The sequence below is a fragment of the Aspergillus melleus genome (genome assembly GCF_016097325.1).
Source record: "Aspergillus melleus strain CBS 546.65 chromosome Unknown contig3, whole genome shotgun sequence".
In the NCBI taxonomy this organism is placed as follows: domain Eukaryota; kingdom Fungi; phylum Ascomycota; class Eurotiomycetes; order Eurotiales; family Aspergillaceae; genus Aspergillus; species Aspergillus melleus.
Window position 1 is genome coordinate 3,299,102 of NW_025763372.1, and position 14,657 is coordinate 3,313,758.

At 48.9% G+C, this 14,657-nt stretch overlaps 4 protein-coding genes across 6 annotated transcripts; 2 read left to right on the plus strand and 2 right to left on the minus strand.

Annotated features, from left to right (window-relative positions):
• Positions 1-3,946: 3,946 nt before the first annotated feature.
• Positions 3,947-6,923, plus strand: LDX57_006195 (uncharacterized protein; the record flags this gene model as incomplete). The annotated part of the gene is made up of 2 exons (XM_046087886.1): positions 3,947-5,359; positions 5,415-6,923. The coding sequence occupies 2 exons, from the start codon at positions 3,947-3,949 to the stop codon at positions 6,921-6,923; spliced, it is 2,922 nt and encodes a 973-aa protein (XP_045943854.1).
• Positions 6,924-7,776: 853 nt separating this feature from the next.
• On the plus strand, positions 7,777-9,186 carry LDX57_006196 (uncharacterized protein; the record flags this gene model as incomplete). Its single annotated transcript, XM_046087887.1, has 4 exons — positions 7,777-8,160; positions 8,211-8,330; positions 8,383-8,951; positions 9,003-9,186. The coding sequence occupies 4 exons, from the start codon at positions 7,777-7,779 to the stop codon at positions 9,184-9,186; spliced, it is 1,257 nt and encodes a 418-aa protein (XP_045943855.1).
• A 910-nt stretch (positions 9,187-10,096) lies between these two features.
• Positions 10,097-11,621, minus strand: IKS1 (protein kinase IKS1; the record flags this gene model as incomplete). The annotated part of the gene is made up of 3 exons (XM_046087888.1): positions 10,097-10,126; positions 10,180-11,491; positions 11,563-11,621. 3 exons carry the CDS (start codon positions 11,619-11,621, stop codon positions 10,097-10,099), a joined length of 1,401 nt encoding a protein of 466 aa, XP_045943856.1.
• Positions 11,622-11,846: 225 nt separating this feature from the next.
• On the minus strand, positions 11,847-14,563 carry NOG2. 3 transcript variants are annotated; one of them, XM_046087889.1, is made up of 3 exons: positions 14,388-14,563; positions 13,585-14,332; positions 11,847-13,105 (listed from the first exon to the last, which is right to left on the minus strand). In XM_046087889.1, exons 1-3 carry the CDS (start codon positions 14,483-14,485, stop codon positions 12,263-12,265), a joined length of 1,689 nt encoding a protein of 562 aa, XP_045943857.1. In that variant the 5' UTR covers positions 14,486-14,563; the 3' UTR covers positions 11,847-12,262. The 3 variants fall into 3 exon arrangements, with proteins under 3 accessions (XP_045943857.1, XP_045943859.1, XP_045943858.1); XM_046087890.1 differs by having other exon boundaries at positions 11,847-14,332; XM_046087891.1 differs by having other exon boundaries at positions 13,585-14,563.
• Between the last annotated feature and the right edge of the window lie 94 nt (positions 14,564-14,657).

The following is a 14,657-nucleotide window of genomic DNA, read 5'->3' on the forward strand; positions in this document are numbered from 1 at the left end:
TTGCATACATTCACCGGCTGAAGTTAAACTATGTAGACTCGTGTTTTCGTTCAACTGTGATTGGGAAGGCCTGCGTTGAGCAATTGCTCAGAAATAGCTACGTGGGAGCAGTTCAGCTCTTCGGCACAATGGACACCCTCTAACCTAAAAGCTTACGGCTTGTGAGAACCTGCATCATCGAAATCACTTGGATAAGATCAACTGCCGCCCTGCCACAGACAAATCTCAGGCCATATTGATCACCTTCCATATTCCTGTGTCACGAGGAGTGCATTGCATCTACATACTACAAGAGAGTTACTACAGGTTCTAACACAGGCTTTAATTCCTGTCCGTTAGGCCAATATAAACTCGATTTCCCTCAATTTGTCCTTGGAGCATAGGATGAATATTTCAAGCTCACAACCTCCTGGCAAGAGCACACTCCATGGTCCACGGGAAGCAACATTCGATGATGAATCCGGTGACCTGCAATGCTGCTGCTGTCTGGATGTTTCGTTTCTTGATTCGTTAACTTGCCAGTTCTCGGTTTATACACTGTGCCAGTTGTGCAAGCCGAGGAACATGGCGTTTGACGTAGGGCTGAGATTAATTTCGTTCGTCACTAAGTTTCGGAGCATGACAATTGAGAAGCCCATCGCAGGAATCTAAAGAGCCGACTATGATGCTGCGAAGTAGTTAATACTGGTACATCCTACAACCATGCCGATCTATAGCCCCGGGAATCTTATGAGCATCTAGCCTAGCATCATGGATCAGCAGTGACAGAAGCATCTATGAATTACGTTTTGTCGATCCATAGACATCTCACGCCCATTTGCGAACATGTTAAGAAAGCATATCTCGTCGAGTTGATTAATTTGGAATTTTGTTCAACTTGACAGTACGACATGAGATAAATAACTGCTTGTCACGCGTAAATAGCCCGGGATTAAAGATTATAGAACCGTGCTCGTAAGTTGAGGCTGCAGTACATTTTATTGAATGCTAATTAACATCTTAAAGTTAATGGGATAGACTGCCCCAATGAAAGATCCTCCCAGGTAAAGTTTTACCTCGTTCATGATCAGAAGTTCGATGGTAGCCTAACTATGCAGAATAACACAACTGACGAGAAAGCCAAATGATAACGAAATGGTTCAAAAGGGGGCCCTAGATAGATCCAAGAAAAGGACAAGACAAAGTAAAAGCCCCGCTCCTCAGAATAAGTGATGAAAGGAAGCCAATTGTAGGAGCTACCGTTTGAAACAACGGTCTCTTCTTGCCCATAGAGCAAAACTGTACATTTTCCATCATTTTTTCTGGGGCCAGAACCAATAATCTTCGATCACATCAACATATGCCTCGTATTTGACCTTTCCTGTCGGAATGAAATACACATAGTTCCGTTTGTCTTCATTTACGACGGCTAGAGAAGATTTCTCATCTGTCGGTGGGTTTAAAACCATGCAAGGATCGAACCACTCAATGCTGTGACCTCGTGCTCTCCCCACAAGCCTGGTTATATGACGATCACCCGGCTTCAAGAGATAGAGGAAGATATCGAGATAAGACACTGAATGGTCGATTCTTTCCCGAGAGGTTGCTGCCAAGATACTAGAGGTCTTGAACATATGGCCGATGACATAGCTACCTGAGTTATGTCAGTCATGTAGAGGAATGAGTCTAGCCAAGAGGATTGAGTATGCTTACTACTTGGATCCTCGGAACAAATCCAACGAACAATGCTTGACGTGCCAGACGGGTTTGGGCTCATGTAAAAGATAAACCTCACCAGCGTTTCCCGATGGATCACGGCACATAGTCCAGATACTTCTGAGAGATATAGGCTCCTTGTCGTTGAGATCCCCCTGTTACTTTCTCCCCATAATTCCAACTCATTCAACTCCAACTCATCATCGCTACTGACACTGAGGCCATATTAGAGAATCACCTCGAATGTATTATAAGATTTGGGATTACGTACGGATCATCAGAAAGGTAGTAGACAAAAGTCAGGTCTCGCCCATCAGAGCATGAAGCCATTGAGACTTCGCTGATCATTCTCGGCTCGTCCATGTCTAAGTCGTCAATAAGTACATCGAGCGTCGGGCTCAGCTTTGAGAGGTACATATCACCCTCTAAATCGTTGGGCTCGGTTATGCCGTAAACAGAAACCTTCATATCCGTGTTAGCGGGGAATGGTTTGCAGTGTCCAGATCTTACCATGTCACCTTGCAGCACTGCAGCAATCGGCGCGGAAGGCCAGATGATGCCCTCAAAAAACTTATCATTCGAATTAAGGGAGTGTCCTTTTGAAGTGTAGATAGAACGCTTTTCGAAAACAAGTCTTCTTGTTGCAGGGTCCACAAAATAGAGAAAGTGGCAGGTTTTGTCGACAGGACTACGGACGACAGCGACTGATGATGTCATTTTCTCCTGTGCAGTTGGGATGTATGAGTGGTATTGAAAGAATATCGAGCTCTTTTGAAATTCTTCGCTTTGAGTATGAGCAAGACCAGTAATAATCTGAATGCAGGCGAGATAGCAAATTGCACCTCGAAGTTTCTGATGAAGAGGATGTAGATGGGGAAGATATGTGATCCGAAGAGGAATGGAGATGATGGATATGGCTGGTAGTGATCTGGCGCTAAGTTGAATTCCCACTTATGGCTATTCAATTGTTAATCACTAATTGAAGGGAAAAGTGATGGTCAGGTGAGAATGAGGTTGATTCGAATATAATTTGAAAGAAAAAGTGAGGCTGGGGATGGTAGTAGTTTGAACTGAGTTGAATGAAAAGAACAACGAGAGGGAGTTGATCAAATTAGACCAAGATATTGTGTTGTTATCATGTTCTCAGCATTGGTTTATTTGAACTGAGTCATTCTTCAATTGGGTCTAAACATGAAAGTTGTGGTTGGCGAGTGTTGTGGGCCAAAGTTGATATAGAGAGTCGATGAGTAGTAGAACAAGATATGCAGAATAAGCCTTTTGAGAATGTGTTAAAAAGGCTGGACCTTGACGAGAAAGAGGTATCACTGGTACTCAAAGAAAGGAGTGCGGTAAAATCCGTTCTATAGGTATATTCTCGATGTTAGTAAAATCTTTCTTGCACCCCTTGAAACAACCAAATAGGTATGGCAACGACATTCTTACATCATCAACCCTGAAAATAGATCTTCACTTTTACTACGATAAAACCACCAGCTACAAATCCAAAAGTCAACCTCAAATCCGTCAAGCACAAATCCAGCACAACCAGTGTCAACGTCCTTCCCACTATCGTTGGTGCAATCGTAAGTTTTCTTTCTTTCAAATGTGCTCCTTATCTTTAACCGTTCAAACTAGGAGTTCTTCTGGATGATCACCAGTGGTATATAGCTGATCGCCTCCGAGATAACGCTATCCCTATCTTCGTGCTCGGTGTTGCGCAGCTATACAGCTATATCATATTCTTCGTTTGGTCGTCCAACGAGACTTTCATGACGGAGAATAGTGAGTTTGAATGTCATATCTTCGACATATGGCGTTTCTATATTTTTCGACAAGCGGCCCAAGGAATTTTGGCGAAGACTTGTATTAGGAGTAAGTATTTCATATAGTCCCGTTGCGTTATATACATACCCAGTAGTATATAGCCTCGGCCTGGCCTCCGAGAACACCGTCCTTTCGAATCCTCGGATCTACTAATTATATGTGACAAAAATATATACAGGTCGTCAATCAGGATATAATCGAAAGGATGACCATAATACTCTGCCCACTACGTTTAACTTCGGTGCCGAAGGTCCCGAGCGCCGCTTTCAGGAATGGGACGGTGGAGATACTTCGGATCTCTCGCGTCGACTGCCGAGTCTCCACTTGCATGTAACCATGTAACTACCTAGGGTGAGCCTACAGTCTGTCATGATTTGAGACATAAGACTCAAGGCTCCGTTCACCTTCCGATGAAGACTATGGGACAATGGAAAGACACATGTCAATGCCAACCTCCCCCGCCCAAAATGAAGGAAGGCTCGAGCAGCTCAAGTCTGTCTTGGCACAGCTGACTTTGGACTGGGACACTGTGGCAATGGCTATTAAAACAGCAGTCGCGCCTGCCGTGCTCGTGTGTGTTATTGAAGTGGATGCTTATATCAATTACTTCACCACAAATGCCTATTTGGCTGCGATCATGGCGGCGTCTGCGTTGCCGGCTCTTCCCCAGGCAAAGCTTATCGAGTACAATCTCCAACTCGCCTTGGCCACGGTCGTGACATACTGTTGGGCTTTGCTTGCCGGCTGGTCTGCAGTGCAGGCCAGGAAACACACCACAAACAGCAGTGAAGATCTAGCGGGCTACAACTCTTCGGCTGAAGCCGTGGTCGCTATTTTCATGATATCTATCCTCTGGTGTGTGTTCACCCTGAAGTCTGCCTATCCTTCCTGGAACCTACAATGCGTCCTAGCTGGTATATATGCCGTTGCGGCAATGCCTGCTGTTGCTCGAGTTACTACTGTAACGCAAGTCATCGCTAGCAACACCAAAATCTTGGAGGTTTTTTTGGCAGGGCAGGCCGTCGGCTTGGTCACTGGCCTTATCATATTTCCGAGGACTTGCAGAGGTCTAATCAAAAGGGACCTGAAGACTGCGCTTGATGCACTGGCCTCTTTTATGCGGGCTCAAGGAAAATGTATGGACGAGCTTAGGTCAACCAAGATCTCTGGAGAAGGCGAAGAGGAGAGGAGTTCATCTGTCCGTCAACTTGAAGAGGCCCAGCAATGGTTCATAAGTACCATTGTCAAGGCTCGTCAAGATGTCATATATGCAGACTGTGAGGTATCTTGGGATCATATTGGTGGCTCAGACCTGGAGTATATTGCCTCATTGCTGGTCGACCTAATCCCACCCGCGTCTGGTTTAAGCTCTACAGCAAACATGATGCAGCTGGCTACAGAAGGCTGCAATTCGCACAATAGTACCAACGCGACGAATAGTCGCGATGACGGGAATGATACCACGAATAACAAGAGGGACTGGCATTACCTTGAAGTAACAATGCACGAGCACTCGCTCCGGATATCTAAGGCGATCATGGACGGAGCAGAACACGGCAAAGTCAGATTAGACCAGACCCTTGGCTGTTCTTTGTTTGGTAGGCCTCGTGCGAGAGGGACTGATGAAGAGCACCGGGTGGGCTCCATGAGGCCAGGAACAGCCAGCTTTCTCAGCTCTTACCGTGGTATCTGCTCCATCCCGAGCCAGCAGGGCCACTGTACTAGAGAGGAGGAGGAGCTGCTTTACAATTACATGCGGAACAGGCCACAAGCTGAGTATAGGGATCTTACTGTGCCTGAGCCTTATTCCATTACCCTGCGTTATTTTCTGTTACTCCATGTAGGCATATTCAAGCCTTACTGCTCACTTTCCAGCCGGGAACTAATTGTTACAGTTTCAAACCCTGCTGTCATCTCTTGGAGGCGAACTACTCCAACTACTACTTTACCTCGAGGAGTGCCATGCGAAACCCAAGCGCCTTCGCTTCCCTCGTTTTGGCCGCCTTGCTCGCTTCATACCCTGGGCGGAAGCAATGATTCGTCCATGGCGGTGTTGGCAAGAGAGCGCCGACGCTGAAGCGGATGTTAAACTTGGCCTTGCATTCGATAATAAAAGAGACCCTGACCATCTCCCACCTGTCAACCTCGTTCAGTCTGTTGGAGACCGGATCCGCAAGATCAGTTCCGTCCTGCGTACCGATCATGCTGCCTATGGTCTTCGAGGTGTCTGTGCAATCATGACCATCGCGATCATCTCCTTCCTCCATGACTCGCAGGCCTTCTATTTTGGACACCAGTTTCTCTGGGCTATGTTTGCCATTTTACTCTCTATGGGCCGCACAGCTGGATCGTCGACGTTCTTTCTATTGTGCCGCATACTGGGGACATTTCTTTCCATGATAGCTTGCTACCTTATCTGGTACATTCCTGATCAGACAACCCCGGGAATTCTGGTTCTACTCTGGATCTGGTTCACGGCCATCGGCTACCTCTGTACGTCTGCGAAGCCTTTCCATATTATTCACCCTGAGACTAAAGAGCTTATCCATAATTTCCTTTTGCTAGTTGCTCGGTTCCCGGACTTTTCCAGCATATGGTTCGTGGCCCTCATAGCTGCAATTGTTATGATAGCCACTGAGCTTCAATACCGCAAACTGGGGCAAGAAGCCATCTCAAGAGCCGGACTTGTGGTTTATGCACCATATATAATTTTTCCCTACCGGCTTGCTGTTGTAACTGTTGGTGTTCTTACTGGGTATTTCTGGACCATTATCCCCTATCCACTTCCCGAACACTATGAGCTGCGCCAGAATGCCGCACAGTCCATGTACATGCTCGCCAAGTTCTACATGTGCGTCCGCCAAACAATCTTTGCTCGTATTCACGGCACTGCCGGAAACCTCAGTGACAAGGCCAGCGCCGGCTTCTGTTTACAAGGGGCTCGGCGCCGTGCCTTCCGCGAATACCAGACACTGGTGGGCAGCGGCAAGAAATCCTTCCAGTTCCTAGACTGGGAGTTTTCTCTGGGCGGAAGCTTTCCAAAACAAATTTACGGCGAGATCCTTCCTATAATTGAGCGACTGGGCGGCTACATGACTTTAACGGAGTATGCGTCTCGCTCGCTTAACCGCTCTTCGGGTCCATCCCCCTGGTGGAATGCCGACCAGACCGGAACAGTTCAGAGTTATGTCGCCCTAGATGGAGTAGCTACAAGGCTTATTATACTCCATTCTGCATTAACTGGTAGCCATGCTCTTCCACCGCAGCTTCGGGATTTTGAAATGCCGGGCCTGGGGGACTTCCTGAGCAAGGGGATACCCTCTGAAGAAGGATTCGCCTCGGCAGCTCTTATTCGCAGCATCAACTGGTATATGACTCGGGATCTCAACAGGTTATCGGAGTAAGTAGCCAACTTGGCTCTAGGTGGTATATCTCGGACCATTGCTGATAAGGAGTTCCTCTGCAGACTGGTGAGGGAGCTTGTAGGGGAGCTTGACTTTTCCGTTACCGTTGACCCAGAGACGTTGGCATCTTCAAATCCCTGCTGATGTAGCGGAAGCTATTCTGGTATGGTAGCAGAGCGCGTAAAAATATTCTGCTCATATATCGTGGGCTGATTTAAGAGGATATACACATACACACGTTGACAAAAATTTAATCGCCACAGCTTGGAGCAAACCGCACTACAAAGATCTAGAAGCAGCTTGGGTTTACTGCCCAAAAGATCTAATCGACCAAACCATAGAAGAATACATCCAAGATAATGATTTAGTTAAAGATACGAATAATGTTAATAATCTATTATATCTAGTCTGTTACAAAACGGAAAAGGAAGGCTGTCGGCCTGGCTAGAAAATCAAGTGCTGTACACATGTATATAACTACCCGTGGTTCCTTTTTTATATGGCAACAACATCAAAGCCCCTCAAGTTCCACCGCCAACCTTGGAAATCAATCTTCACACCAAAACCACCAACTACAAATCCCAAAAAATGAACCTCGAATCCGCTCAAGCACCGCCCCTAAATCAGGCTAAGCTTCGAGCTAACCTCTTAGCCGGCCCGCTACCACGCAGCAAGTCAGCAACGAGTGGAGACAAATCTCAGCCAGCAACCCAGGTTCATCTGCTCGATTCTGCCTGATAACTTCCGGCCCCAATGCAAGATTTCACTTCACGGTCCCTTTAAGCAGTCATCTGCCGTCCTGTCCGGAATCCCCTTAAACCCAGGGGGTCTCGATCTCCCGAACTGCGAAGCCATGCGTGTTGTGAATACCCACGTCCAAGGGGTCCGTGTCCAGTGGCTCACGAGTAGAGTAAGCGTGCCGGTTACGGATGTTCGAGCTCTGCTGAATCCTGTGCGTGTGCCGCACCATGAATACCCTGGTGCGCTGTTCCCGGGGACGGAGAGGTATGAAGCTCCGGAGGAGGAGAGGCCGGTTGTGAGGTATAAACCGCCGGTTGCCTTGCCCGGGCAGGATCAGGTGTATCCGACGTATTATTGGCCTGGTGGGATTCCGAGCTGTGTGCGGAGGTTTCCGTTGCTGGAGTTCACGCAGGAGCAGAGGGACGAAGGGGAGGATGATTTCCTGGAGGGGCATAAGCTGGTAGAGGAGGCGAGGGGGTGGTTGTTGTTTGTGAGGGTATGTTTTGACACTTCATGTATAGGGATGACTCACTGATGAGAATCTAGGAAAAATGGATCTCGCGCGAAAAGGCTGGCATCTCCGAAGATGAAGATGAAGACTATGAATTGCGACAACGGCGAGATCTTGTCGAGCGATGGGCTTCGGCGGAGCAATCTTTTCGCGACGTGAGTGCTTCATCTCAAAGCATACATCCAGACAACTAACAGACCATTCCAGTCCTTCCATTCCCGGGCACCACCGCGCAAATCAGCCACGGATTATCCCGAGGCAAGTCTACATCGAATTGAAGACCGACGCCACCAATTCGGCGAATTCATCTGTCTCGCCAAGATAGACACGCCCACAAAACGGGCCAGATTCATCAAGATCCTAATCCTCACCTACCAGCTAGACGGCGAGACCATGCACCCCTTCGGCGAAGCGAACATCCCAACGATGGTGCAGCCCAACCCAGCCAGCTTCCCAGACCCCAGCACCTTCTCGATAGACGACTTCATGATGTGGGCGTTTGTCGAGACCGCCGACTTCACGACCATGACCATGTCTCGCAGCGGACATGTGCTCTTCGAATCCGGCATGATGGGGCATAAATTCATAGACCAGAACACCATCGACACGGGACGCATTTCGATGGTCGAATTCAAGACAAATGGCATGGTGGACCAGACCACCATGCGGCTTCCGTTTAATATCTTTCAGGCAATGATTTATATAGCAGGGTTGGGCTGGGGCGTTGAACGTGTGGAAGAGTCGGCGGCCGGTGGAGATGAGTCAAGTAATGGACCGTAAGTTATTCTCATATTTGCTTGGCTGGAACGTGGCTGATCAATTCACAGCTTGGATATGGATCTTCCGATCCTTGATATCCTCGAGTCTGGGTTTGAAAACGACTATCTCTCCTTCGAGGGGGGCGTGGAAACGTGGGCGGAAGATATCGAGAAATATGCACCGGGGTATCTGGCACTGGAGAAGGAGGGGAAAGCGGCCGAGTATGATATACGAAATCTTGTAAAAGTATAGTATCTGTAAATTAGACAGGAAGTACCTCCCCGGGCTTGTATATAATGTGTATCTTATTCAAACTTTACATGTTTATCTGGAAACACTAACTTAAACAGAGCATTATGGCTTCAGGTGCCCTGTCCTGTACAATGGAAGGCCGACCAAGAGGAAGTAAAGGAAAGCATTTCATCTCGTAGTTTGCTTTTGACCAACATAGAAATAAATGAATGATACATAATAAGCTTGCTAGCACCAGCGCTGAATGAATACAGAAGAATAAAACCAACAATTACGTCACCTCGGGGTGTGCCAAATACATAACTTCCCTAGACGCATGCTTAGGCTGACCACAATGAAATGCAATAAAACGACAAGCACCTGCATAGTAAAGCTTCGCGTCCGCAAATTCAACGCCGCCAGTAAGAGTAAAGGATAAAGAACCCACGGGTTGACAGCAAGTGGAATGCACGGTTGGAAAACAGAGACGACCTCGACGAGGAAAATGCCGAGTTGAATCGCTCCAAACGGCAGCTGCCAATCCAAAAGTGCGTCTGGCATAGAAGGGAGAAACCTGGCCAGAGAAAACCTGCTTGGGGGAGGAGGTAGTAGAGGTCGAAGAGAAGGCTCGTTGTTTTGATGGATCGGCTCATGGGGTCCGTCCTGGCCAGGTGGCGAAAGAGAGGTAGTCCCCGAATACCTAGACCGAACCATCATGTCCTTTTCGGGGCTGAAAGATAATCTTCGATCAACTTCGTGGTCCATATCCTCGACATTAACCGAGAGGTCATTGGTGCTCGCGTCGTATTGGGGATTCTGGCGCACAGCTACCGGACTCCGTGAAAAGGGCTTTTTAGGTGTGAGGGACGGCCGAGGAAACGCAGAAGGGGCTGGGCTCTCTATCGGATGAATCCTTGAGCCCGCATGGGTCTCAGGACTTGATGAGGAGGAGCTGCCTCTCCTAGATCTCATATTATCATTGGCGTTAGCCCCAACCTGCAGGCCGCTCAAAACCTCGTCTGCGGACGGTCGCCGGTTAGGATCAACAGACAGCAAGCGCTCTAAAAAGGTATACAATTGCTCGGGTAATTCAGGTCGCATCCTGCGTGCATGATCGAATCCACCCCAGTGGCTAATTTCTTCTCGCAGGCGGTCGAGGTCTTCCTTCTCTTCATTGATTAGGTCCGCATTGACATACGGTAGCTGGGCGAAGCATAAGAAATAGAGGATCATCCCCAGAGAGAAGATGTCAGATTTAAAGGTGAAATTGCCAAACGGACCTCCCGGATACTCTCGTCGTAGAACTTCGGGGGCGCAATACGATACAGTGCCTGTAGCCCCGGTCGATCCCCGCATCGAATCTTGAGATTGCACCTCTCCAAAATCACTGACGAGCACACGGATCCCATCGCTGGTCCGGTGAAGCAAACAGTTGTTGGGCTTGAGATCCCGATGGATGTAGCCATTGGCATGGAGATACCGAAGCCCCGAGGTTATGTCCTTGAAAAACGAATAGATTTCGTCAAAGTGTAGTTTACGAGGCTCTGCCAGCTCAGATTGAGGCTGGGGCTCTCCTTTGGATTTCCTCCTGAGACGTTCCTTCAACTGCTGGGCCGTTGTGGAAGTCTGAACCGATCCACAAATATAGTTGTGCAGGTCTCCGGCATTACAATACTGTTGGAGGATGAACGCACATGGAACGCTGGGTCCGAAGGTACTGATCTTCGCATCCTCAAGCCAGACATGGCGGTAGGATACAAGGTTCTGGTGTGATAGATGCTGCAACAGTTGCACTTCGCCCAGCACCTTCTCAAGCCACCCATGATCATCTCCCACGGGCACCCGCTTGCAAGCATAATAACCAAGCGAGACTCCATCTAACACGTGTTTCACCAGCAACACCACACCCTTTCCGCCCTTTCCCAGGATAGTTTCTTCGACGAAGAACTTCTTGAAATAATCCGGTGTAAATGCCGCGGACGATATCCCTTCTTTAGAAGGCGCACCGCGCGTGGTACCCGGTTCGCTGGTTGGGCCTCCGGGAAGAGCGGGCTGAGCGAGACGACGACGTGGGGAGGGTGGGTGTGAGGAACTCGCAGAGCTAGGTAGACTATTATGAAGCATGCGAAAATACTCCGGATTGACGAATTCGGGGGCTCCATTTGGGCTGGCATGAGGACTCTCTTGTCCCGCGCCGTCCTCCCGCAGTGGTCGATGACAATATGGACAATCGGTGAACTCAAGACCACCATCGCTGTCGGCGGCATTCCTGAGGGCTAATTGTCGAGAGTCGCGATCGAAGACCACAACGGAATCATTGTGGCGTCTACCGGATTAGAATCACTAAATTAGAGCCAAATCGACTTGGAGGGGCAGTAAGGTTGATGGAGGTCTTACAGTACGACGTCAAGATTGGACGATCCATAGGGAATCATGGACATTCGGTCGTCCGCCATTGTCAAAGCAGATACCGCACATTTCTTGGAGACATGGAGGTCTGCCAGGCATTGATTTTAAAGAAGAGACTAACAAGGAGATCGGCGACTTGGTGGTGGTGCGACCAACGCGGAATGATGAAAGTGAGGCTGGTCAGCCCCCACGTGAGCTACGGCGGTGAGAGCGAGCGCCAACGCTGACTGGCAGTTCGCGTGGAGTGTGGAAAGAAGTGGACATTGGCAATTGTACGAGGTATCAAGGATCAAAATTGATTCTTCTAAAAAAACTAAGAGTAGGTGGGTATCTAATATGAAGAGGATGGATGGACAACCCTGCAATGGAGAAGTCCACCTCCTCCGGGCTGGAGCCACTGTGTGCACAGTCAGACTGCGGTCAAGTTGGCATGCCCAACCGATGTCGTGGAAAACCACGACTGGATCGACGCTTTGTTTGCCTGGTGTTCTCGACCTTTGGCTTTCAGGGGACTTGAGTCTGGAACCCGACCATGGATTAACACCATGGGATGAGACCGGTCCATGTCAGGGAGAACAATGACGGGCGGCGCCAAGATGATGTCGGTTCACGGCACGAGAGGAACCATGTCCAATATGGTGTGCTTTGCGTTGCACTTGATTGACTGGCCAACGGCGGGTGTCGTCGCTCAATCGTTCTCCTCCCCGCTTTCTTCGTCGCTAATTTCAAGGTTGGCGATCGAGTCATTGTCGTCATCACTGTCACCAAACCCTTCGAAGTCTTCCTCGGCCGCAGAGGCAGGCTTCTTGTCAGAGGCATTTTCGGATTTTTCAGCGCCCTCCAGCGTGGTCTCGTCAAGCTTTCGCTTGCGACCCATCTCGCCGAGTCTGCCCTCGCGGCCTTCGATCTTCTCATCACCTTCAGTAGGGGTGTAGGGAGGGGGAGTGTACCACGGGAGTTTGCCTCTCAGGAAATCATTGATGACCATCTTGGCAACGCCATCAAGATCCGGTTCTCCTCCGCGAAGAAGACGACCACCCTTACGGGCAAGGACACTCAAGAACTCGATGGGCTCTTCAGCATTCTTGACACCATAAGTACGCTCGAGATGCTTTGGCTGAACCCGCTTCAGGATAGCGGGAATGTATTGTTCGGGGTTCTCCACGTTCTCCACTCGAACAACACCCCGAAGCAGAATGTCTTCGGGGCTGTCGTTTTGGTTGGGTGGGACAACACCAGGGCAGTCAATGAGGTAGATCCGCTTCATCAAGGTGATGTACTGCCAAACCTTGGTCTCACCTGGGATGGGAGCCACCGTACACACTTTCTTCTTTCGCAATGTGTTGATGATAGAGGACTTGCCCGTGTTGGGGTATCCAATGAAACCAACCGCAATCTGCTTGCGATCGGCGTGGAGAGAGGAGAACTGTCTCAGAAGCTGGATCAAAGAACCCTTGCCAAACGAGTTGTTGATCGAAGCATGGAAGGCCAGAGTTGGGCGGTCCTTGGAAAGATGACGAACCCAAGCAGCCTGGTGTCCAGTTAGTAATTGACCACCAGTGTAGGCAAGATGCAGCATCATTGCAGAAGGTAGAAACAAAGCAAAAAGAAAAATACAAGAAACAGATAGAATGTGTGGAACGTTACTAAGAGACTTGCTACGAAAGCCCGCCATACGGCAGATGCAAGCCTCAACTCAAAAACGGAACACAACTTAGCCCTTAACGACTGGCTTTCAAAACGAAAACCAGTCAGCCTAGCTTCAGAAAGAAATTCGGCGCGGGCCAGCGTCAATCTACCAAAGCTGTAACAGACAAAACTCCCATCGAGAAAAACACGACACAAAGTCGCAGGAAGAAGCCTTGACTTAGCAATGGCACAGGCCGATGTAGCCTGATTGATATCAAAGGTAATAGCACCAAAAACGGTGCGCAGATAGCAAAAGCAAGGGCGACGATACAAAATACAAGGAACGTGGAAGGGAAAGAGGGGTGGCAACATAGAACTTACCGCTACACCCGTGGGTACAAGATCACACTTGTTGAGCACAAATATCAGGTGCTTATGCGGAGCCTCCTCGCGGATATATTTCTCAATGCTTCGGCAACGAGTACCCTCAGGGTCACGCGCATCGAGCGCATGGATGACCACGTCGGAAGAATCGATGACCTTGTACAGCTCGTTCCAGATTCGCTTGCTTTGACCCTTCAAGAAGACGGCTTCGCGTGAAATAGCGGCTTCGCCGAGCATGTTATCCTCTTGATTCACATCTCCTGAAACAATGGGTGTCCCATCTTCATGGAGACCCGTGTCCGTCTTCTCGATATAAGCATCATGTTTCTTGGCCGTCTCGCCAGCCAGGTCCTCGAGCGACGAGACACCAAGCTTGACACGCTTTCTCTGAGCCTTAGGCCCAAAAGTATCACCGTACGGCGACGTCTCGATGGCCATTTTCGCCTCATGCTGTTTCAGCCCATTGACGCCTTGACCGTCTCTGATCAGACTCATGGGGAGCTTATTGGTCTTGAGAAGAACCTGGTAGGGGTCGGAAGCACGCTCGGCAACCGCCTCACGGAACGAGGTCAAAGCCTCTTGAGATATCACTCGAGTGTTACCAAACCATTTACGGTGAGGCTCAATCCTAGCAACGGGGGCATCTCTCGATTGGTAGGAGGCGGCCTTGGTAACATTTCCAGCAGCGTCATGTTGGGCTTTGCCATCCTTAAACATGTTCAAGGTCCTCAACTTCTTCGCATCTCTTTTGTCATATTAGTATACTGGAACAATGAAGCTGGACATCATGATTGTCGTACCTGTAAAAATTTTCACCCTTGACCTTGACATTGCCCATGCCGTCTCCAACCTTCCCCTGCCGCTCTTTACGAGTGGCTTCTTTCTTTCCTGTACCCATGGTGAATCCTACTCTCTGAGAGAGAGAATCTGTAAAAAAGGGTGAAAGAAATAATGAGTAGAAGAAAATAAAAGTGGCGAAGCGCAGGAAGAAGAAGGAAAGAAGAAGAGAAAAAAGTTCGCTGCGGGTGAGAAATTATTTTTTTTTTCTTATGGGACGGGCGCCAAGGCTA

Excerpts from the sequence above, each read along its gene's own strand:
- NOG2 (XM_046087889.1), bottom strand. The coding sequence starts at position 14,485 with ATGGGTACAGGAAAGAAAGAAGCCACTCGTAAAGAGCGGCAGGGGAAG. Across the intron at positions 14,333-14,387 it reads AAGGGTGAAAATTTTTACAG|AGATGCGAAGAAGTTGAGGA; the intron begins GTACGACAATCA and ends ATATGACAAAAG. Across the intron at positions 13,106-13,584 it reads TTGTACCCACGGGTGTAGCG|GCTGCTTGGGTTCGTCATCT; the intron begins GTAAGTTCTATG and ends ACTGGACACCAG.